Source organism: Saimiri boliviensis, chromosome 12 (assembly GCF_048565385.1).
Source record: "Saimiri boliviensis isolate mSaiBol1 chromosome 12, mSaiBol1.pri, whole genome shotgun sequence".
Taxonomy (NCBI): Eukaryota; Metazoa; Chordata; class Mammalia; order Primates; family Cebidae; genus Saimiri; species Saimiri boliviensis.
In genome coordinates this window covers 80500684-80526598 of record NC_133460.1, presented here as the reverse complement: position 1 = coordinate 80526598, position 25915 = coordinate 80500684, and the positions used below count along the sequence as shown (strand labels likewise).

The following is a 25915-nucleotide window of genomic DNA, read 5'->3' as shown; positions in this document are numbered from 1 at the left end:
AATACAAGCTAAAAATGGAAGTCTCAATCTAACCATCCTCTATAGATGTACTACCCTTTTTAATAATTCACTGTTTAATATTTATAGGAAATAAATATGTAATGGAAAATAGTAAATACATGTAATTATGTATATGTTGCACATATATATATATGCCTACCTAAATATGATAATGCTAGACAAAATGTTTTCTAATACTGCTTTGTTTTACTTAATACATCATGGGCAAATTTCCATATATACTTATTTAAGTAACTATATTGGGTTCTTTGTATAGATATATCATAATTTAAACAATCTCCTATTCATGAGTATTTGGGCTTTGTAATATTTCACTGCTATAAACAACACTATAATATACTTGCATCTTTGTACTTTGCCTACTCACTTCTGTGGGATAATTTCCTTCAGGTAAAATGCTTGGTAACAAGAGAAATATATTTTATGAGAGCAAATATCCACTAAAAGACATGAACAAAAATATCTGTAAAAACTGAAAACAACCTAAATATCCACCAGTACAATAGTTAAATTTTAGTGTATTCCTACAAAGAAATACCACTTGCAGTGAAAGAATAGACTACTGTTACATGCAACAACATGGATAAATCTGACAATAATGAGTGAAAGAAGCCAAAAGCAAAAGAATACATACCATACAATTCCAAGAACTGGCAATGCTAATCTATTTTGGTAGATGTCAGAGTAGTGGGACTCTCTGTAGTTGTGGGACTTGGAGAGGGGACTATCAACTGGGAGGCTGGGATAAGGGAGCCTTTTGGGGTGCTGAAACTGTTCTATATCTTCATCTAGATGATGGACTCATGGGTAGATAGCTTTAAAACTATTAGGGTGTGCCCTTAAAATGTGCATACTTTACTGCAGGTATGTCAGACTTCAATTTAAAATGCAGAGGTGAACATATTTTTAAAATGTATCTATCTCTTGTCAGATCTTCTTTCAAAAGATCACTTTACAACTGTTGGAGATAAGTTTTTTTTAACCCTAGTGCCTGAAATAAGTTCTATTTTCTGAGTCCCAGAAATGATCCTTTGTATGTACTGCCTCACCCCCTCCCTCCCAAAACCCCTGCCAAAAAAAGAGCTATTCATTGACTCCAAAGCCTGGAATAATTTTCTTTCCAGACTCCTTTTGCCATATTTTTGTCTTCAGTCTTCCTAAAATTACCATTATTTTCCTGGACTACAGAAACCTGAGTTTATGGATCATAAGCCTCAAACAAAGGCATCTAAAGATCAAAAAGATGGGCCGGGTAGCTCATGCCTGTAATCCCAGCCCTTTGGGAGGCTAAAGTGGGCAGATCACCTGAGGTCAGGAGTTCAAGACCAACCTGGTGAAATCCCATCTCTACTGAAAATACAAAATTTAGTCAGGTGTGGTGGCAGCTACTTGTAATCCCAGCTACTTGGGAGGCTGAGGCAGGAGAATTGCTTGAACCTGGGAGGTGGAGGTTGCAGTGAGTCAAGATCGTGCCATTGCACTCCAGCCAGGGTGACAGAATGAGATCTGTCTCAAAAAAAAAAAAAAAAAAAAAAAAAGATAAATAAATAAAGGTCAAAAAGATGATATTTCAGCTTGGGAAAGAAACCATCAGTCACTTCTAAAACACAAAATATATAAATAATTTTAAGAAAAACACTAAGGTACCTGAAGTTCTTAACTCAGTAATAATGAGTATAAGAAAATGGATTTAGATTTTGGTTTATTTGGGGTAGATTCAAAAAACTACAATATAGCCAAAATTTTTAATTGTAAAACATAATCAAATTTGAAATTTTAGGAAGTTATAGCCCATTAAAAGTAAATCTTTAAAACTAAAATCATTCTAAGAAAAAATGAAAGGTTTGTGATACAGTGTGCTTTCTGTCTTTGTGGAGAGACCTTTTACTTGGAGCTGTGGTAGAATAGAAGGTATTTCTGCAGGAGATAGAACATCAGATAGCATATGTGCTAATGTTCCTTCCAGTACTACATTCTAAAATTTAGGAGGTTGGCTGTGGCCAAGAAGAGATTAAGGCAAAATTGATTAATATCAATAAAGATAACACAATAATCACTCTCAAGCTACTGAGAATGTATCTAGAGCACGTTACATAAAAGTGTGAATCACTGGATAGCTCCTACAGTTAATCTCAAACCTCCAGTCAAAGAGAATAAACTGGTGACCTTTTTTCAGATGCTAATATGAAAAGAGAGCCAATCTCAGGATAATTTTCCATTTCAAGTTCATTATATACTTACAATCATTGAGATCTTACAAAGAGGTGAAGGGGAGGCTGAAAAGACATTCACTTTTTTAAATAAAAATGAAACAATACTCACAAAAGAAGAGAAAAAACATGTCAGCATGGCTGCTGACACTTTGCACTTACTAATAAACCACATCTTGAGGATATAGAACTCATGTCAGAAAAAGGTACTATGCAAAGTATGTTCTGGGGGATGATGTGAACAAAAATGTATGAGTGCATGTACTTCTATTAATAAGTGGCTTGGGGGGTGAGGTCCACATTCTTCTATTTTGGTTTCATGTTTTTTTTGTATTACCAGAGGCAAGTCTCCTGCCTGGTACATATGGGAACCTATTTAATTACCTGCAGGTCTCTGAACACGTGTCACTCTTTCCCATCTTCAGGATTCTACGCATGCTGGTCCTCTCCCTAGAATAGTCCAAATACCAAAGTTCTTTTACTGAGCATATACAATGCTCCAGGTACTCTGGCTAGCCCAGAAATGGAAAGATGAAAAAGATACACCCTGCCTTCCAGGTTCTGAGGACATAATCAAGGAAAAAGACATTAACCTATAAAACAATTCCTATTCTGTTTTTAAATTTTACTTTAAGTTCTAGGATACATATGCAGGAAATCAAGTTTGTTACATAGGTATACATGTGCCATGGTGGTTTGCTGCACCTATCAATCCATCACCTAGGTTTTAAGTCCCACAAGCATTAGGACAATACCCATTCTTGCCAGCTATACTTCTGCAACTCTTAACCTACGTCAAAATGCAATACAGATGCTCCTCCACCTAATATGGGGTTATGTCCTGATAAACCCATTGTAAGTCAAAAATGCATCTAATATCGTGATAAAGCCATCATAAAGTCAAAAAAAAAATCTTTAAGTCAAACCATCCTGTTGAGGACATTAATTCTTATTAAATTTAATTGAGCTGGCTTCAGTCCAGCACTCTATTCTCTCTCAAATTTTTTCTTGTCTTTGTGACATATTACCTACACTCCTTCCTGCTCCCCCAACTTTGGGGAGCATCTCCCAGTTATACCTTAATCCAGTCTGACATGACTTCTAAAACTATAGTCATTAAAATCACCAGTGACCTCCTAACTACTAAAAATAGCCATTTAAAAAATTCCACATCTTACCTTTTTGGCTGTATTTCATTCACTCATTCAGCAAATATTTACTGAGTAAGAGCTACCTTGCAAGAACTATACCTGGCACTGGAATGCAGTGATCAAAACAGATGAGAATTCTGCCTTTGAGTGGAAGGTAGCAGAACTCAAACAAATAACTGATAGAATGGTAGACAGTAAAAGTGCTACAGAGACAATGCCTTTTCTTAAATAATCCACAGATATATGGCCTTTATGTGGATCAGGGAAGCCCATAAAGGTATAGTTTATTTATAATTTCTTCCAGTCCAGATGCAACTTGTCAAGAGTCATTTTTATCATAAACACTGTTGCCTGATAATGTAGCTGACATTCCACTTTTATCAGGTTTCTGGGGGAGTAAATTAACAACCTAACATCTCACCTCAAGGAACTAGAAAAGCAAGAAAAAAACAAACCCAAAATTAGCAGAAGAAAAGAAATAACAAAAAGATCAGAGCAGAACTAAATGAAATAAAGACAGAAAAAAAACACACACACACTGCCACAAAGGATCAAATGAAACAAAAAGTTAGTTCTTCAAAAGATAAACAAGGAGCTAGCTAGATTAACCAAGAGAGATAATTCAGCATGCCTTCATGATAAAAACCCTCAATTCACTAGGCATAGAAAGAATACACTTTAAAATAATAAAAGATGTATCTGACAAGCCCACAGCCAACATCATTTCCTCTAAAATCTGGAACCAGACAAGGATGCCCACCTTCACCATTCCTATTAAGCACAGTACTGGAAGTCCTGGCCAGACCAATCAGGCAAAAGAAAGAAATAAAAGGCATCTAAATTGAAAAACAGCAAGACAAATTATTCCTGTTTGCTAATGATTTTATCTTATATCAATAAACACAAAGACGCCACGAAAAACTGCTAGATTTGATAAATTAGTAAAGTTACAGGATACAAAATCAACATAGAAAAATCAGTTGTGTTTCTGTATACCAGTAACAATCTAGCTGAGAACAAAATCAAGAAGGTGATCTTATTTACAATAGCTATGTAAAGATTAAATACCTAGGAATATATTTAACCCAGGAGGTAAAAGATCTCTACAAGGAAAACTACAAAACATTGGTGAAAGAAACTTAGATGATACAAACAAATGGAAAAAATTCCATGTTCATATATCAGAAGAATCAATATCATTAAAATGACTATACTGCCCAAAGTAATTACAAGTTCAATGCAATCCCTATCAAAACACCAATATCATTTTTCACAGAATTAGAAAAAACAATCCTAAAATTAATATGGAACCAAAAAAGAGCCTAAATGGCCAAAGCAATCCTAAACAAAAAGATCAAAGCTGAAGACATCACATTATCTGACTTCAAATTATGTATTACACGGCCAAAGTAGCCAAAACAGTATGACACTGGTATAAAAAGTGATACATAGATTAATGGGACAGAGTAGAGAACCCAGAAATAAAGCCACATATTTACAACCAATTGATCTTTAACAAAGTCGACAAGATTCACTGGGAAAAGGACACCCTTTTCAACAAATGATGCTGGGAAAATATGATTTCCATATGCAGAAGAATGAAACTGGACCCCTGTCTCTCACTATATAAAAATCACCTCAAGATGGATAAAAATACTAGAGGAAAACCTAGGGAAACCTCTTCTGGACATTGGTCCAGGGAAAGAATTCATGACTAAGACCTCAGAAGCACAGCAACAAAAACAAACATAGATAAATGGTTATTCAAAACTAAAAAGCGTCTATACAGCAAAAGAAATAATCAACACAGTGAACAAGCAACCTGTAGAGCAGGAGAAAAATCTGCATAATATGCATCTGACAAGGGTCTAATGTCCAGCATATACAAGGAACTCAAACAACTCAACAACAACAACAAAGGATAATCCCATTAAAATGTAAGCAAAGGATAAGAATAGATATTTTTCAAGAGAAGACATACAAATGGCCAACAGGTATATGGAAAAAATGCTCAATATCACTAACCATCAGAGAAATGCAAATTAAAACCACAATAAGATATCATCTTACTCCAGTCAGAATGGCTATTCTGCACTCATATGTTTATCACAGCACGATTCACAATCACAAAGATATAAAATCAACCTAAGTGTCCATCAGTGGATGACTGAATGAAGAAAATGTGGTATATATACCCAATGAAATACTATTCAGCCATAAGAATGAAATCATATCTTTTGCAGCAATATGAATGTAACTAGACGTTACCATCTTAAGTGAAACAAATCAGACACAGAAAGACTAATATCGCATGTTCTTACTCATAAGTGGGAGCTGAAAAATGTGTACACATGGACATAGAGTATGGAATGATAAACAGTGGAGATGTGAAAGGGTGAGAGCATGAAAGGGGGTGGATGATGAGAAATTACTCAGTGAGTACAATGTATGTTATTTGGGTGATATATACCCTAAATACTCTGACTTGACTACTACACAGTCTATAACAAAATTGTACTTGAACCCCATAAATTTATACACATTTTTTAAAAAATCTCTAGTTTCTGTGTACTTTTTGGTCTAAGTTAAGGACTGATAACCTGGGGTTCACAAATCCACCTCAAGAGATCATGAAGTCTTTTTAATTTTATGTAAAAATTTTGATAGACCTTTATACATCCATTTTTCTGCTTGGAAGATTCTTAGCTTTCATTGGAGTCTTGAAACAGCCTTGTGATCTCTTTAAGGGTTAAGAATGACTGGACTATTGAAGACAGTATGCCAAATAAAGTAAGCCAGTCATGGCCAGGTGCGGTGGCTCAAGCCTGTAATCCCAGCACTTTGGGAGGCCGAGGCAGGTGGATCACAAGGTCATGAGATAGAGACCATCCTGGTCAACATGGTGAAACCCCGTCTCTACTAAAAATGCAAAAAATTAGCTGGGCATGGTGGCACGTGCCTGTAATCCCAGCTATTCAGGAGGCTGAGGCAAGAGAATTGCCTGAACCCAGGAAGTGGAGGTTGCAGTGAGCCGAGATTGCGCCATTGTACTCCAGTCTGGGTAACAAGAGCGAAACTTGTCTCAAAAAAAAATAAAATAAGCCAGTCATAAAAGTACAAGTATTGTATGATTCCACTTATAGGATAGTACCTGGAATAGTCAAATTCACTCAGAAAGTAGAATGGCGGTACCTACCAGTGGCTGAGGGGAAGAAGTTAATGTTTTGATAATGGGTGCAGAGTTTCAGTCCATCCGTCTCCAAATTTCTGGAGATGGATGGTAGAGATGGTTGTACAACAATGTGAAAGTATTTAATGCCACAGAATTGTACACTTAAAATTTATCATCCTGACTATTTTTATGCATATTTTACCACAGAAAAGGATGAAAAATAACTAAACAGCCTCAGTGTTTTGCTTCTAGTTCTTGCCTTACCTGTGCAGGTTATGACTTAAGAGTTCTCTCATAATAAAATCAAATAAGCAATATGCAATCATCCCATTATACAGGAATAGAAAACATAATAAATATGGTTATGATCTTCTAACTACTACAAAAATCTGAATCAAATTTAAGGCAATATTTTAAATTCTCTCTTCTTCATATATTTTTTATATTTCTAAAGTAATCATGTTACTTTTGTATTCCACTCCCCCCTTACAAATGGTCTATGAAAGTAGACCATTTCTCAGTAGTCAATAGAGATCAAGTCTTAGAATCAAGGGCAAATCCTGCTGCATGAGCAGGGAATGTGTTTATTAATCTTTCTTAAACAGCTATGCTCCAGAATAAGGTTACCTATTTCTCTTCCCTTGCTCCAGGGACCAGTTCATTCATATTCACGTTCATTTATTTTTTCATTCCATCTACCTGTCAGCCTTCATTGAAAGCCTTCCATGTGTCAGGGCATAAGTGGTTTTCCTTTTTGTACGTATTCTTTAGAAATTCACCAGCTATTGGGTTAATATCTAAACTGGCCTCTAAAGTTCCTTAGAAAGATCTCTTCTATAGTAAAATATTGCTTATACCTATGGACCAAAATTGAACCCCCAAAAAATAAAGTGTTGATGGGATGAGATGGCAGGGTTTAGGGTATTTTTCCTTGATTTATACATATTATATAATGAAAATTAACATTATTCAGAATGCTTTTTTTTCTTTTTTTTTTATGAGAGGGAGTTTCGCTCTTGTTACCCATGCTGGAGTGCAATGGCGCGATCTCGGCTCACCGCAACCTCCGCCTCCTGGGTTCAGGCAATTCTCCTGCCTCAGCCTCCTGAGTAGCTGGGGTTACAGGCACGCGCCACCATGCCCAGCTAATTTTTTGTATTTTTGGTAGAGACGGGGTTTCACCATGTTGACCAGGATGGTCTCGATCTCTTGACCTCGTGATCCACCCGCCTCGGCCTCCCAAAGTGCTGGGATTACAGGCTTGAGCCACCGCGCCCGGCCGCTTTTTTTTCTTTTTAAAAAAATAAAGTTATTTTAAAACCCTAAATTTTACCTATGTAGTCTTCTGAAATTTTAAATTGTAGCATTAAACAAGGAATCTCCAAAGAAATGTTAAAATTACCTAGTTTTATTATAATCCTATATTTTATTACCCTTCAAAGTAAAGACATTTTATATAAAAGTTCCCAAATTTGGGAATTTATATCCTTAAACATATTTTCCCCACTCTTTTACAAAAGAAAAGGTAGGAGTGGTTTACTTTTCTTTTTATGCATTACAAATTATTGCTTCTTTGGCTAACATTCAAGATAATTTGTTTTTCCTTAAAACTTCAGTTTTTAAGGAACCAGGTATGTTACTGTATATAATTTAAATTTTTTTTATTTCAATAGTTTTTGAAGAACAGGTGTTTTTGGTTACATGAATAAGTTCTTTAGTGGTGATTTCTGAGATTTTGGTGCACCTGTCACCCAAGCAGTGTACACTGTACACAATGTGTAGTCTTTTATCCCTCTTCCCCTCCCACCATTTCCCCCAAGTCCCCAACGTTCATTTTATCATTCTTATGCCTTTGTGTCCTCACAGCTTAGCTCCCACTTACAACTGAAAACATAGGATGTTTGGTTTTTCATTCCTGAATTACTTCACTTAGAATAATAGTCTCCATTTCCATCTGAGTTGCTGCAAATGCCATTATTTCATTCCTTTCCTTGGCTGAGTTGTATTCCATATTGTGTGTGTGTGTGTGTGTGTGTGTGTGTGTGTGTGTGTGTGTCTCACATCACATTTTTTTTGTCCACACGTTGATTGATGGGCATTTGGACTGGTTCCATATTTTTGCAATTGGGAATCATGCTGCTGTAAACATGTGTGCAAGTATCTTTTTCATGTAATGACTTATTTTCCTCTGGGCAGATATCCAGTAATGGGATTGCTGGATCAAATGGTAGTTGTACTTTTAATTCCTTAAGAAGTCTCGGTATTGTTTTCCATACTGGTTGTACTGGTTTACATTCCTACCAGCAGTGTAAAAGTGTTCCCTTTACACCACATCTATGCCAACATCTATTATTTTTTTATTTTTAAATTGGCCATTCTTGCAGAAGAGTAAGGTAGTTTCTCACTGTGGTTTTAATTTGCATTTCCCTGATAATTAGTGATGTTGAGCATTTCCTTTGTTTCTTGGCCATTTGTATATCTTCTTTCAAGAATGGTCTAGATCATCAGAGTGAACAGGCGGCCTACAAAATGGGAGAAAAGTTTTGCAAGCTACCCATCTGACAAAGGTCTAATATCCAGAATCTACAAGGAACTTAACAAATTTACAAGAAAAAATACAAACAACCCCATGAAAGTGGGCAAAGGATATGAACAGACACTTACTTCTCAAAAGAAGACATTTATGCAGCCATCAAACGTGAAAAAAAGCTCATCATCACTGGTCGTTAGAGAAATGCAACTCAAGACCACAATAAGATATCATCTTCCAGCCAGTTAGAATAGCAGTTATTAAAAAGTCAGGAAACAACAGATCCTACAAGGCTGTGGAGAAACAGGAAAGCTTTTACACTGTTGGTGGGAGTGTAAATTAGCTCAACCATTGTGGAAGACAGTGTGACAATTTCTCAAGGATCTAGAAACAGAAATACCATTTGACCCAGCAGTCCCATTACTGGGTATATACCCAAAGGATTTTAAATCATTCTACTATAAAGACACATGCACATGTATGTTGTTTATTGCAGCACTATTTACAATAGCAAAGACTTGAAACCAACCCAAATGCCTATCAATTATAGACTGGAGAAAGAAAATATGGCATATATATATATATACTGTGGAATACTAGGCAGCCATAAAAAAGAATGAGTTCATGTCCTTTGCAGGGACATGGATGAAGCTGGAAGCCATCATTCTCAGCAAACTAACACAGGAAAAGAAAACCAAACACCACATGTTCTCACTCATAAATGGGAGTTGAATAATGAGAACACATGAACAAAGGGAGGGGAACATCACATAATGGGGCCTGTCAGGGGATGGGGGGCAAGGGGAGGGAGAACATTAGGACAAATACCTAATGCATGTGAAGTGTAAAACATAGATGACAGGTTGTTAGGTGCAGCAAACCACCATGGCATGTGTATGCCTGTGAACAAACCTGTACATTCTGCACATGTATCCCAGAACGTAAAAGTAAAAATTTAAAAAAGAATGGTCAGGCCGGGCACAGTGGCTCACACCTTTAATCCCAGCACTTTGGGAGGCCGAGGTGGGTGGATCACAAGGTCAGGAGTTCAAGACTACCTTGGCCAAAATGGTGAAACCTCATCTCTATTAAAAATACAAAAATTAGCTGGGCATGGTGGCGCATGCCTGTAGTCCCAGGTGCTCAGGAGGCTGAGGCAGGAGAATCACTTGAATCCAGCAGGTGGAGGTTGAAGTGAGCCTATATCAAACCACTGTACTACAGCCTGGGTAACAGAGCAAGACTCTGTAAAAAATATTTTTTTTAAATTTTTTAAAGAATGCTCTGTAATGCTTCCATTTTTTAACCCAAGAATTATACTGAAGAGCAAAAACTTATTCTTTTAATACCCCAGGAAAATACATTGCTCAAAATCAGATGGTTCAAGATCACATCACCAAGTTCCTTCCTGTGACTGTGGTAGATGACTCTTTAAAAGTCTTTAGGAATCATCCTGATCCTGTTTTGAGGGTAAGGTTTTAGAGATTGAATTCCATAGGTATTCTTTGGCCAGAATGGAACCAAAGCTAATTCTTGAGAAAAATGCTGACTCAGCTCTAGGATTTCCTGAGTTTGCCTTTAGAGGTCAAAGAGATGCTCCACCACTGAAGTAAAAATTTGTGATCAGCTCCTTAACATCCGTATTGGAAGTCACCCTTACTTGATAATCTTTTTATTTGATTGGTATCTATAACCCATGAGTATGTATTAGGTTCATGCAAAAGGAATCATGATTTTTGCATTGTTGGAATTTGCCCTTTGATGTTGGAATATATTCTTAAATGTGGTTATGTTATACATCATTTTAATGGGCATCTCTTGCTTTATCCTTTTTTGCTAATGAGTTATTTGCTATTTATTTTATGTTTATTTTAGATTATGGAAAAATGTGAGGCAAAAAGCAAATTTGAGTGATTTTCTTATTCAAGTTCAAAATGGGTTTGTAAAGCAGCAGAAGCAACTCACAACATCAGCAATGCATTTGACCTAGGAAGTGCTAACAAATGTACAGTGCAGTGGTGGTTCAAGACATTTTGCAAAGAACACAAAGAGCCCTGAAGATAAGGAGCATAGACATAGAGGCTGGCCATCAGAAGTTGACAACAACCAACTGAGAGCAGTCATCGAAGCTGATCCTCTTACAAGTACATGAGAAGTTTCTGAAGAACTCAACAGCAACCATTCTACAGTTGTTCAGCATTTGAAGCAAATTGGAAAAGTAAAAAAGCTTGATAAGTGGGTGCCTCATGAGCTGATGGAAAATCAAAAAAAAATCATCGTTTTGAAAGGTCATCTTCTCTTCTTCTGTGCACAACAACAAACCATTTCTCAATCAGATTGTGACATACAATGAAAAGTGGATTTTATATGACAACTGGTGATGACCAGCTCAGTGACTGGACTTAGAAGATGCTCCAAAGCACATCCCAAAGCCAAACTTGTAACCAAAAAAAGGTCATGGTCACTGGTGGTCTGCTGCCAGTGTGATCCACTACAGCTTTCTGAATCCCGGCAAAGCCATTAGATCTGAGAAGTATGCTCAGCAAATTGAAGAGATGCACCAGAAACTGAAACACCTGCAGCTCACGGTGGTCAACAGAAAGGGCCCAATGCTTCTCCATGCGCTGCCCTACCACATATTGCACAAGCAATGTTTCAAAAGTTGAACAGATTGGGCTATGAAGTTTTGTCTCATCCACCACATTCACCTGACCTCTCACCAACCGACTACCACTTCTTCAAGCATCTCAACAACTTTTTGCAAGGAAATCACTTCCGCAACCAGCAGAATATGCAGAAAATGCTTTCCAATAGTTCATCAAATCCCAAAGCACAGATGTGTATGCTACAGGAGTAAAGAAACTTATTTCTCATTGGCAAAAATGCATTGATTGTAATGGTTCCCATTATGATTAATAAAGATGTGTTTCCGCCTAGTTACAATTATTTAAAATTCATGGTGCAAAACTTCAGTTACTTTTTCACAAAAATAAATACAAATATACACACACATTTATGTATACCTATGTAAACAAATATGTTTTTAATGTTCTTTAATTCCAGTTTCCTACTGAACTTGTTTCCTCCCTTTCTTGTTTATATAAACAGCGCAATGTGATCTTTAAAAATTTCTAAATTACCTCATAAGTAATTCCCTACAGATGTTCCCTCTTTCTTGTTGGTGTTTCTAATTTGCCCACAACATTGGATTCTGTTTAGCAACCAAGGCTACAGTGTAGCCAGACCGACTAGAGCACTGACAATTTTTAATACTATATTTACGGAATAAGAATGAGATCATCAGTGCTAAATACAACTATAGCAAAAATTCTGTTCCCAGCAAATTCTCTGTGACTTGAGAACACCCAGGCTAACTGGTTCTGGAAATAATGGGAACAAAACTGGATTTTTGTGTTGCAAATAGTTACGCTTCAAGAGGCAGGACTTGATAATGGGAACTCCCTGCGGGAAGGACAGCGTAGAGTAAAGACTGCTAGGATAAAGAGCTAACCTTGTTAAGAGTGGTGCTGGGGTATGTCGGCTTTTTGCTATTTACAGTGGTGTGCTGAAGCCGACTCTTATGCACTCACAAGAGCTGATTCTTAAAATTTCCAGATTTTTGTGAGCCAGTTGATACCATGTTGATAGCTTGAAACAGGCTGTGGTAGAACTGTTTACACCATGGAAACTGGTAAATGCTACAAGTCAGCTCCCCATTCCTCGAGAGCTGTTTGTTAGGTATTTCCCAGACTATCACTGTTTGTCTGGCTCACAGCCATCAATGAGGTAGGTATTACTGCCCCCATTGTACAGATGAGGAAACAGACAAAAAAATCTTTAGGTTTTAGGGAGAAATTACAGAGGAGATAAAACAAAACAAACAACCCACCAAAAATCTGAAGCAGAAGGAAATTGCCAAAGTAAAAATAGGGACAAGACAGTTCTGACCCCAAGGGCTGTCTCCAAAGGAGAAAGATACATAGAGGCAGGCAATGAGATAATCTTAGGGAAGGGACTGCCAAACTGAGGTTCAGAAGGCTGGGAGAACAATCTCAGTGAGGAACTAAGGGATCAAACAAAAGCCTTAGGAAGAGTTCAAGACTCCCCTCCCCTTTTCCAGCCCCTACCTCTCCCTGCTTTGGCTAGATGAATCACATTCAAAGGCAAGAAATTCCAGTCCCCTAAGGAGGGAGGGTTTGCTCAAGCTTGAAGGCAGGAATTGGGCCATGTTTCCCAGGAAGCAAAGTTTTCTGGGAAGTTGCAAACTCAAGACACAAGGGTATGTTCATTGCCTTTAGATTTACATCCTTGCGGTGACTGGATTGAAAAAGGCCCTTGGCCAAGGTGGCACCCTCCTTCCTCTTCAAGGTGTTCAGTGTAAGGCAAGGGCCCTGGCCCCCACAAAAAAAGGTCCAAGGTGAGCAGCCAGTGCCAGCTCAGCTACAGGGCATTCAAGTGAGGTTCCATTTCTTCTGAATTTTGGTTTGCAGCCAACTAATAGCCAAATGCTACTCAGCCAGTCATTGTCTTTCATGTATTCTCCTCAGGAACCTTGAGGCAAGGGGAGGCTGTGGTTTGGACCATGATTAAGGTGAGCCTGGATCTATGGCATTACCTATTGTTTTTTTCTCAAAGACCAAGAAAATGAAGAGCTCATGCAGTTCACAGGAAGCCAGAAACAAAATCAGGTCTGATGACAACAGTGCCTGTGTTCTCTTCCTAGAGCTTTGCCTTGGGCCAGGGCAGGTGACCTTGGGAGAAACTCTCTTGCTGGGGTCCTGGAGGGGAGGAGCTAAACCTCCCTTCTCACATACTGATCTGTTTTCTGAAAAGGGAGAAAGCATGAAGGCAGGCAAAAGCCCCTTTTTCTTTGGGTGTCTTGATTGAATAAATGAGATAATGGGTCAGGTGCGGTGGCTCACACCTGTAATCGCAGCACTTTGGGAGGCTGAGGCAGGTGGATCATGAGGTCGGGAATTCAACACCAGCCTGGCCAATATGGTGAAATCCTGTCTCTACTAAAAATACAAAAATTAGCTGGGCGTGGTGGTGCGCACCTGTAGTCCCGGCTACTGGGGAGGCTGAGGCAAGAGAATCACTTGAACCTGGGAGGTGGAGGTTGCAATGAACCAAGGTTGCACCACTGCACTCTAGCTTGGGCAGCAGAGTGAGACTCTGTCTCAAAAAAAAAAGGAGAGAGAGAGAAAGAGAGAGAGAATGTACATATAGTGCAATAATGCTCGGCCTCTGGGATCAACATATGAAATTCGAAGAATGAGTCGATTAAGAGGTATCTCTTCTGTCTCTGCTCAAATATTTTATCTTATTCTGGAGTTATTAAGAAAATAAGGAATTTGGAGCTAGGATTCAAATAATCCCCCATCTCTTCAAAACATAATGACAATGATGTTATCTTCAATGTTTTCTTGGGATTTCCTGAGTTTCTACTTCCTAAATGTCTTTATAGAGGGAAAATCCCCTCAGCCATGTCATCTAACTGCTGCTTCTCCTCCTTCTGACTTGAGAAGCCACCTATGGCAGACTCTTAACCGGTACGTACCCCATAGCTAGCCCCCCTCTTCCTCGCTTATGAAATCCTGATTTTACCCAAGTAGAGGAAAGCAATATGCTCAGGAAAGACTCCTCAAGAGAGAAACAATAATTAGTCTAAACTGACCATTTTAATCATTTCTCTTTATCACATATTGGTTGAGAGTGTATATTTCACCAACTTCTGGCCAGCAGGATCTGAAAAGATGTCAGTTGGCACTTCTGCAAAATGTGTGTGCAGAGATGTGTGCAATGGAAACCTCTAAACATCTTTCCTGCTTTGGCTTTGCATGTGAAAGAAAATATGATGCTTGGATGTCTGATTCCAAAATGTGGCATAGAAGCAAGCTGGCTTTGTGCCCCGCAACCACAGAAAACCAAAAGCAAATGTACAGCACTGATATTATCACCAGCAATATCCCAGAAATCAACTCTATGAAGATAAGATAGTTCCAGGGCCACAAAGAAGTTAAAAAAAACTCCACATAGACAGGAAGAGAATCAAACTTCCACATCCATGTCACCTTTCCCCGCATTCTGCCTGGCACCAAGCTTGTGGAAAATTTTCCCCAACTCACAGTTTCTACACTGGAAAAAGTGAGATGAAGGTGGACAATCAGCTTCCCCACCATCTTGGGTTCCCTAGCAGGAAACTTGTCCTTATCTTAACCCACAGTAAGCATCATGACATCCTGAAGGGAGAAACATCCCTGGGGACAGGTAGAGACAAGGAAGAGGCAGATGTAGCATCCCCAGCCCTGAGAACTCTGCTCTGGAAACTGACCAAAAAAGATGACAAATCAGAGTGGCCATTCGGTGGTTGTGGGAGGTTTCTCCCACAAGATCCCCTGGGCACAACCCCCTAGTTAGTTTCCCCACACTGCTGGGGCTAACGTCTTTGGGACCTCCCCAGTTCTGGAAAGGCAGTGCTCCCATTGTTGACTAGAATGGAGACAAACCTGGACTTAAGGTGCTGCCTAGACCCAAAAAGGAGGCAGTGACCTAGTGATACCGTGCTTGGAGCAGCAACATACCTTAGCACGAAAAGGTCACCAAGATAGTGGAAAAATTGATCCCAAGTTCTGACGTAGTTGACCTAAAGAACCAACCCCTAATCATCTACCTCAAGACATAATGTGAAAGAAAAATACATCTTATTTTTTAAATCCTTTGTAGGCACATATTCTATAACTTGTAAACAAGACATCCTATACCTCATCATTTCACAAACTTACCCCAAAATCCCCCTGGAGTGGTGGCAAGAAAATCCCATTAAAGGCACACTGGGAGTAAGGGCAGTAAGTGGTGTTGAAAAGCTCCAGGATGCTTTGATGGCATTGTTGATAGTTTCCAGTACCCTGGATTTCAAACTGCTGGAATGGAAGAGTCATCTCAAATCTCTTGGTGCAGGGGGTCTTGTAAAGGTCACTCACGTTCACTACCTTCTTATATCCAGGATGAAAGCATGGGTCCCTGAGAATTTCATTACTTGCAACCTGAATGGAAAAATCACTTGAAAGCATCATGTGTGAATGCTTTGGATACAAAAGGCACAGTCTGACTTAATCAATATGTAGGCACTATAAAATGTCCCACCACTTGGCATTGACATCAGTATGTCCTGCCCTGCCCTTTTCACCCTTGGGAATAAATATGATAAATGGATTTGTGAACAGGCACCAGAAGTGGTATCAGATATAAATGTCTTTGGCTATTCAAAGAATGCTGATGTAGTTAAAACTGGGCCCAGAAATGCCATTGGTTTGAAATATCCCTGAGTGCTTAGTCCTAATCATATAGGTCAGGAGCAGATTCAAAAGGAAACTCTCAAGGTTGTCAAAATTTTGGGCCTGAGGGTAGTTCTCCAGAAGCCTACATGATAGCAATGATGTCATTACGGATCAACCTTCCCTCCAAGGAGAGAATCAGAAGCTCCCAGATGCTTTTAGATCATTCAAACCAACAGTATCAAAATAATTTCTCTTTTTATTATTTTTCAAGCTTCTAAAAAAGGGTTTTTATCCCTCCCTCAAACATTCTCCTATCCAATAAAAATTAAAAACAATTTCTAACCCACAACCTACTAAAGGAGGCTGCTGTGGGTAAGAAGCTTAGTGGAACTTTAAGGCTCAGTGGACATCTCTCAGCACCCCTTACTCCCAGGACCATCTTATTGAGAGTGGTTTTGAAAACCAGAGAGAATACTTTGGAGGAGAGCAGAGAACTGGTTATCCTTTCTGTGGAGACAGGGAACAGCTGGATGTGACATCCTGGCTTTGTGTTTACTTGTCAGGGTGTGCCTGTATATTCACATGATGTTGAGTATGTTTAACATTATTTATTTATTTTTTAGATGGAGTCTCTATTGCCCAAGCTGAAGTGCAGTGGTGCAATCTCGACTCACTGCAACCTCTGCCTCCCAGTTCAAGTGATTCTCCTGCCTGAGCCTCCCAAGTAGCTGGGATTACAGGTGTGTGCCTCCATGCCCGGCTAATTTTATTTTTTTATTTTTAGTAAAGATGGGGTTTCACCATGTTGGCCAAGCTGGTCTCGAACTCGTGATCTCAAGTGATCCACCTGCCTTGGCCTCCCAAAGTATGTTTAACTTTTCTTGTCTTCAAAATGCAGAAAGCATCTGGAGACAAGATTTGAAGTGTCAATTGATACATTTTGTGTTTTACCTGAAGTGGTTTTTTTTTTTCTTCTCCTCTCCAGGTCATTTCTAACAACTCTGGTTTCTGTACTTTGTAGGAAAAGGAGCTTTAAAAAGTGGTCTAAAAGAGGTTATAAATTGAATTCCCCCTCCAACAAACAATATTCTATCACATAATTTTCATTATCAACCCCACAAGGGTGAGAAATTATATCCTGAGAGATCTCAGTTGTGTCCGTGGAGATAATGCAGTAAACAAACATGGGAGGTGATGTCTGAAACCATTTATAGGGGTCGACCAGATGTAGTTCAATATCCTGCCTAAAAGGTTTGGAAAGTACTGTAACTAAGTTCAGACAAACTATTGAATTTGAAAGAGAAAACAACAGGATGTGGGGCTGGAGGCGCAGATGTGAGGAGAGCAGGTCTGGATTGAGTTATACTTGCCTGAATGTCCTTGGCCAGTTTCTGCCAGAGTGCCTGATCCTTCCCATAGCACAAGAAGCTATGTGTGTAGATATTGTAGTCCTTGCCGTACAGGCGAAATTGCAGAGCATTATCTGTGGACTCAATAGTCTGGTTTTGGGGTACAAAAGTGATTTGTGTAGAGGCTCCCCCAAGGTCCAAAGCTCCAAAGGTTTTCTGATTATCAGTTTTATATGGGACTATGCCAAACCACCTCGATTTCTGAAAGACAGTACAGTTACCAGTGCTAGAAGTCCCTGGACACCCTGCTTTTCATGCTATTTCTTGGAGTCAAGGATTTCCTAAGGCAAAGAAACAGGGGCATAAAGGTGAGGCAAAGCTCACTAGAGGCTCCTGATGTACAGCAGATTATCAGCAAGAAAAGAGGGGCTTCAAAGCCCTAGCTTAGACTGCCAGACATAGAAGCAGTGTAACTAGTGTTTACAAACAAGAGGTCTGAGGCCAGACACATTCCAGTTCAAATTCTCACTCAGTCGCTCGTTAGCTGTACAGCCACGGGCAGAATAATTACCCTCTCTAGGCATCAGTACAGGGCTCTAAAATGGGGATGATGTAGTACCTCATACAGTTGTTCTAAGGATGAAATCAGAGAAAACATGAAAAGTGCTAAGCACAGCACAAGACACACAGCAGTAGACAAATGTTAGCTATTCTAATATTTAATGATAGATTTTTAATTTCCTTTATGCCTCCATAAGGTAAAGACATGTCCTCCTTACTCTCCTAATAATAGAAGGTCTTGTAAGAGACCCTTACAAATGTGAGGGTAAATTCATTCATTCATTCACCCACCCATCCATCTATCTATCCATCCATCATTCATTCATTCTGGCTAGCGACCCAAGTACTGCCTGAGATAGCAATGACATTGGCCTCCATGAAGCCACCTTCATGGATGCTGTGAGATATTCACCTGACTGAATTTGCCCAGCAGATAGTTGATAGTAATCCAGCCATAAGCACCTTCCTCTTGGCCAGTAATGATCCTGGCACCCTGGAAGTCAAAAGGGTAGTTGCTGAGGCTCCTCTCTACCATACCCAGGACTCTGTCCGCCAACTCTTCACTTTCCATCCTGCACAAAGGAAGAGGTGAGGTTATCATTTTCGTTTTAATAAGTCACTACCCATTTCAGCTACAGCATCCACACAGTGCTACTAAAAAGTGAACCATAATACACTGGAATAAATGGAGAGATGAGGATCTCCGCACGTGGCTGTCAGAGGAACCTTTCTTTCGGATGAGGCAGAATTAATCTTTTGTTTGTCTCTCTCCAAATTCACATCCTTCAAATCCTTTCATAAGTTGGTTTTCCTTAAAATACCATTTTTGTTCTGAAGTTCCCTGGCTCAAAAAGTTATCACAGGCTCTTAAAATTACTGTGGTAGTGATAGCTGAGTTTAGTTTGATGACCACGCCTGGAGTTGATGTGTGCTATATTAGCCATTGTGAGTGGCTCCTAGCTGGTTACATGGCCAGACTCTGCTCCAGGTTTTTAATTAGGATTTTAGTAGAAACCAGGTGGCAAATAAACTCTGCTACCAAACTGGGAAGAATCTTCCTCATATTATAGATCCGTTCTTGGGTCTGTTTGAGACCTTGAGACCTAAAGAAGGAATCCTCCAGGGTTGTCTTAATGAAGATGGGATGCAATTGCTTCCAATATCTAGGCTACGCAACACTGGGAGTCTCTGAGCAGGAGGATGCTACCTTCCAGCTGGCATTAGGCCCCTGTAATCTGTCATCTAAATGGCCTCCACACCTACTAAATGCCTTCCTTTTATCCCCAGCTTTTTTCCTGGCCAATCCATCTTCTCTACCAGTGTCACCAGCTGTGGAGCATCCTTTAATGGCTTCCTGCTATCTCTAAGATAAACTCCAAACTTCCTAGCATGGCCCATAGGGCACTTTATGACCTGGACCCTGCCTTTTCAGAATCCCACTCAGAATTCCGGATCTACCACTTCTCAGGTGTGTGACCTTGGGTGAGTTACTTAACATTTGTAAGCCACAGCTTCCTTATCTGGTTAATAATAATTTATAGAGTTGTTATGATGGGTGCTTAAGAACATAGGATGGGCTCAATAAACATAAGCTGCTATTATTATTATCATTATTATTTTACACTACACACCCTATCTTCTATCTATGGAGAACTACTTACAGTCCTCTGAATATGCCTTGGTCTCTCACACTTCCTTGTCTTTGCACATCCAGTAGAACACAAGCTGCATGAAGTCAGAGACTTTGTCCTGTTCATTGTTATATCCCCAGTACTTAGAGCAGTGCCTGACATATAATAGGTGCTGACTAAACATCAGTTACTGAATGCAGGCTGTCTGCTCTGCTGATAAAGCCCTCCCGCAATCCACCAACTCATTTTTCACGATTCAGTTCATGCATCCCTTCCCCTAAGTCTTTCTGATCTCCTCTCACCCTGGGCAGGGCCAAATGTGCTCCCATAGCAGCTCTGAGCACTCCTCTATTAAAACATTGATCAGCCTGTATTGCAACTGATTTCTTTGAGGGTTGAGAGTTTTCATATTCTGGATAGAGCAGGCACTCAATACATGCTGAATGAATAAATGAACAAGTGAACAAATAATTCACACAGGTATCAAGTGATACAAAGATGTGCAATTGTGATTATTTATGACCTGTGATGTCTATGAGTCTCCTCTTATCTTCCTTCTCCCAGATATTGAATAGCTAAATCTGTTGCCCCAAACCCCAGAGTATGTGGGCCCAGTCTTTCTCTCCCCATGCCCCATCCCGCTTGAATTCCTCAGAGGGAGATGCACAAGGGCTTTTTTTTTTTTTCCATACTTAAAATCATACCTCTATATACTAAGAATTTGGAAGTTGTATTCACTTACTCAAATTTTCTTTCTTAGGTATGGACTTGGGTGTGTAGAGTTTGGAGTATTAGGGAATGTGGCCCTCTCCCATAACTTCAGAGGCTCTTTCACTGCCAAGCCTAACTCCCAGATATTCTTGATCCCTACATGCTGCTATACCTGAGCAACCGCATGCCTGCTGTGGCTCCCAGGTAAACGGGTGTCTCTTGGTGCTGGGACTTTGGAATCACTTTCCTAGCTCTTTCCATGCATTCAGTCAGGTACATGCCAATTTCATTTACTTTCTGAACATATTTTGAGATTCCAGGACCTAAGAAAAGATGTAGAAGATAACAATCTTTAAAAAAAAATACAAAACATACCTTGGCAATAGATCAAAATATGGTGTTTTGAAGAAAAATAAAACAATTTCCTGATGTACTATACATTATGTTATTGTACTTAAAGGGTAACTCACTGGACCTAGCCTTGATAGGATTTAATTTCCAAACTTCAAGTGGAGTCTGTCCAGTGTTCAATAATTTTGCCACTGGATGGTGCAATTTCATACTCAAACTGCGTAACAGTCTCAGACTTTACTGGGGATCTTATAGCTACTTTATTAGCTGCTTTCTGATATTTATTCCACATTGTAATTAATGACACTAGTTCCTAAAAGACCTAAAGATGACACTTAGAATAAAAATTAAGCAGCAGACAAATTGGCTTTTACTGAAAAGATGGAAGCTGCTACTAACTAGCTATGTGATCCTGGCCAGCACCCTAAGATTTCTGAGCTGGACTTGCTTCCTGTTACAAGAAAGAGGAATAGAATCTATGTCTCCTCAATGACTTTTCCACTCTGATATCCTGCCTCTCTAGCAAAACTGTTTTTCCAGTTTTAGAGCAAAACTGACTGTTGCTATGGAGGATTGGAGCCAAGTTTCGTTAAGCTTTTTGAAGTTAACAATACTTTCATCTTACATTAAGATAAATGTCTGCATCATCAGTGCTTCATAGCAGAGTATTTGCTTTAAAGATAATTTAAAAATAAGTTATCCAGATCATTCATAGGTTTTCAGACAGCCTGATTTCTTAACCATGAGAAAATCAGCTGTAATTTACCAGCTAATTGTTTTGCTTCAGAAAATCTGGTGTTAAATATTTTATTAACTAGAGAACTCTCTCTTTTGAGCAGCAAAAATCCTGCATTTGATAGGCTAAACGCTCGTGGGATGTCTCAGAAGAAAGACATCTGCTGGAGTAAAAATTAAAATAACTTGTAAAAATGGAAGGCAGTGGGTTAAATAAAGCCAACAAAATGAGGACTTTGGGCTTTAAGAGAGGCTAGAAGTACTGTCTCAGTATTGATGGGGCCAAAGTCTCAGGATATCGGGGTACAGGGTAGAATGATTTGCTCTCTTGGAAATACATCCTCTCTACTACTTTCTTGACAAACTATGAAAATTAGTGGATTCCATGGACTATCAAACTAAAAATCAGTTATCTTCTAGGATATAGGTTATCACTCTGACTAAAAATAAATAGTGGGTTCCCAGCTCAAAAGGCTAAGAGAGATATAAGTCAAGAGATTGTGGTGCAATAGTGCATGGTGGGGTCCTGGATAAAAAGAGTGAAAGAGCTGAATGTCACAATTCAAACTTATATGACCTTAAAAAAGTTATTGATATATAATGCAGCAGTTAGAGTAGCAGGAAGCCTAGAGTATAATTAGGAGACCTAGATTCTTGTCCCAATTCTGTTGCTACTTGCAAGGCACTAATCCTCCAGGTTTTTGTTTCCTTCTCTGTGAAACAAAATTTAAATGATCCGTAAGTTCCTTTTCCCAGCCCTAAGAACCTGTCATTTGGTCTTTCCTGCCTACAGAGGCTGAATGCTTTGAAAATTTTCTTCCACGCTATAAATCAGAGCACAAAAATTAAGAGAGCAATAAATCTTTGAACCAGCAGGATTGGCAATACCTAGGAACTTCTTAGAAATACAGATTCTCAGGCTTTATCCTAGACTGATGACTCAGAAACTCTAGGGGATGGGGCCCATCATCTGTGTTTTTAACAAGCTCATGCAGTTTCAAGTTTGAGAAGCACTGGCTAAGATGTAGATTTGAAGTTGGGCAGAATTTGGTTTGAACCACAGCTCCGTCACTTAGTAGCTCCAGTAACAAACAAGTAGTATAACTTCTCTCAACCTCAGTGCCCTCATTTTAAGAAAAATTAGATAATACATACCTCAAAGGGAGATGATAAGGGTGAACTGAAGTAACACATGTTCAGTACTAACTACATAGCATGTAGATGTGTTCTGTTGATGGGAGCTACTATGAATTGTATTTATATGTGTTTATTCTTAGGGTTTGATCATTAAAGACTGATTTCAGTATAATTTCATGATAACATAGCAATAGCAGCTGCACTGTGTTCTTCACTTGGCGTCCTATGCTTGGGGCTCCTTTTCCTCTTGTGTTCTGCTGGCCACACACCTCCCATGTTCTCATGCCCCTCTGTGAACCTCCCCTTCCCTTGGTCTGCATCTTACCTTTAACCCTGCATTCTTCTACTTGACGCACCACCCCTGTGTCATTCTCCTTTTCTGCTGGCCACTTATAGATGTATAAACTTGTGTGAGAAGAACCTGCATCCAGCACAATCCCATACTGAAAGCAAAACAACAAAAACATCAGTATCACATCACTCATCTCCATATTTGGCTCGCAAAAGAAAGGACTGGAATTTTCTAAATCATGAGGAGAAAGTATTTGAGAGGAGCACTGAGCGGGTGGCGCTGGAGTCACTCCAATCACAAGATCTACCAGGACACCAACCCTACTAAAACGGGGCTCTTCATGCTGGTTGCACGTTAGAAATATTCAGACCTTATTGCAGAACAGGGCTCAAGTATTGTTTAGAAGCTTCTTAGGTGATTCTGCTGTACAGCCAAGATTCAAAACCACCCGCTGAAGCTAATGGAAGGAACAAAAAGCCATTAATCTATAGTCCCCAAAGTTGTCTACACATTGGAATCAGATTGGAATCACCTGGAAAGCTTCAACAGCTACTGATGCTTGTGTCCTAGATCCAGATATTGCGATCTTATTGATCTGGTATGTGGCCTGGGCTTTGGAATTTTTATAAGATCCCATGTGAATCTAATGTGCAGATAAGTTTGGGAACCACTGAGTTACTCCACTGAGTGCCAGTAAGACATAATAAATACCTCTAATTTTAGTTTAATAAATGCAGAATTTGTTTTAAAGAGAGGTATAAAAAACACTAAATGCACTCACTTTTAAATTATGAATACAACTAAAATTGTATTTATTTTAAAAGATAGGTACTTAAACTTCACGTTTTGGCTTTACAAGTAGGGAGAGATGAAAAGAAAAAAGGAAAAGTCGGCAGAGGAGGATAGAAGACAGCATGAGGAAGAACTAGATGGTCAGAAGACGGAGAGAACGAAGTCACCATGTTATATTTCACGAGTGTACTAAATGTACCAGGCAGGTATCGTATAAAGCAACCTATATGAATTATCCAACTTAACTCTCCAAACAATACTATAAAGCACGTACTATTTTTAATCCCTCCTATATAGGTGAAAAACTAAAGTACAAAGAGGTTTAGTGTTTACTCAAGATACACAGCTGATAGGTGACAGAGCCTGGACTTGAATCAAAGTCACACTCAAGATCTTATACACAGAAACACAGAAGCGAGGACCAGGCAACAGTTTTCAAATTGGTGTCCCCTCCTCAACTTTTTTTTGAGATGGTGTCTCGCTCTGTCACTAGGCTGGAGTACAGTGGCGTGCTCTCAGCTCACCGCAACCTCCGCCTCCCAAGTTCAAGTGATTCTCCTGCCTCAGCTTCCCGAGTAGTTGATATTACAGGCATGTACCACCATGCCTGGCTAATTTTTGTATTTTCAGTAGAGATGGGGTTTCATCACATTGGCCAGGATGGTCTCAATCTCTTGACCTCATGATCCTCCCACCTCGGCCTCCCAAAGTGCTGGGATTACAGGCGTGAGCCACCGCGCCAGCCAGTGCCCCCTTTTAAGGACATTAAGTGAGGGTAGCTACAGAAAAGTGTGCACATATTAGGTATACACCTCAATAAATTTTTGCATATGTGCACATCCATATAACCACCACCCAGATCAAGATACGGAACACATTCTAGCCCTCATAAGGCTTTCCGGTGGCCCCTCGGTTCCCCCTCTCAGTCAGTTCCACTGTCTTGACTTCTCCCATCATGTATGAATTCTGCCTGTTTTTGAGCTGCAGTGCATGAACTCACAGAGTATGCCTCCTTTATGTCTAACTTCTTTCACTTTACATTATGTAAGGTGCACTCAAGCTGTGTGTATAAGTAGTTCATCTTTTTCCATTGCTGCAGAGTATTTCATTATATGGATAAACTATATTTTTATCCATTCAACTTGATGGACATTCGGGTTATTTCCAGTTTGGGGCTACTGGAAATACAACTACCGGAAACATTTTGTGCATTTCATTTTGTGGAAATACGCTCTCATTTCTTTAGGGTCTTTACCCAGGAGTAAACTACTCAATGCCCATTTTGATCAATTGATAGTCATCTTCAGTTTTATCCCTAGGCTTACTCAGGATTAAAAAATGCCATGATTAAGCCGGGCGTGGTGGCTCAAGCCTGTAATCCCAGCACTTTGGGAGGCCGAGGCGGGTGGATCACGAGGTCGAGAGATCGAGACCATCCTGGTCAACATGGTGAAACCCCGTCTCTACTAAAAATACAAAAAAAAATTAGCTGGGTATGGTGACGCGTGCCTGTAATCCCAGCTACTCAGGAGGCTGAGGCAGGAGAATTGCCTGAACCCAGGAGGCGGAGGTTGCAGTGAGCCAAGATCGCGCCATTGCACTCCAGCCTGGGTAACAAGATTGAAACTCCGTCTCAAAAAAAAAAAAATGCCATGATTGATTAATGACATCTGCCCTGAGCTTGGGAGAAGAACATGATGGCGTATGTGCTTTTTAATCATCCTGAGAGAAGAAAAATAGAGGGAAGTAATGGGAAAGCAAAAGGAAGAGAAGCAGGAGACACTTCTGAAACGTGAGCCAACTACTTTTGTCACATGGCTGCTTATTTAAGCTATGGACCTCAGAGTGTGGTCTGCTACTTTAAAACTGCTTAATTTAGTCGTGAGGGGTGTGTGTGTGTGTGTGTGTGTGTGTGTGTGTGTGTGTGTGTATCCCTACATATATACACTAGGTTGTATGAATAGAAGCAGTGGTCTGTAAAGAGGAACAGTA

General features: G+C 39.5%; 1 protein-coding gene and 1 long non-coding RNA gene across 5 annotated transcripts in view; one reads left to right on the top strand and one right to left on the bottom strand.

Moving 5' to 3' along the window:
- Positions 1–25915, bottom strand: part of ENTPD1 (ectonucleoside triphosphate diphosphohydrolase 1) — a 162946-nt gene that overhangs the window by 15379 nt on the left and 121652 nt on the right. For all 4 annotated transcript variants that reach the window (XM_039465144.2, XM_074382671.1, XM_010333240.3 and 1 more), the window contains 5 exons: positions 23165–23282; positions 20789–20939; positions 18687–18846; positions 17735–17974; positions 15870–16130 (listed from right to left, as the gene is read on the bottom strand). In XM_039465144.2, coding sequence (XP_039321078.1) covers positions 15870–16130; positions 17735–17974; positions 18687–18846; positions 20789–20939; positions 23165–23282 — 930 coding nt within the window. The remainder of the gene's footprint in view (positions 1–15869; positions 16131–17734; positions 17975–18686; positions 18847–20788; positions 20940–23164; positions 23283–25915) is intronic.
- Positions 16123–25326, top strand: LOC141580634 (uncharacterized). Its single transcript, XR_012512904.1, has 3 exons — positions 16123–17104; positions 19562–20820; positions 23991–25326. It is a non-coding gene; the product is annotated as an uncharacterized LOC141580634 (long non-coding RNA).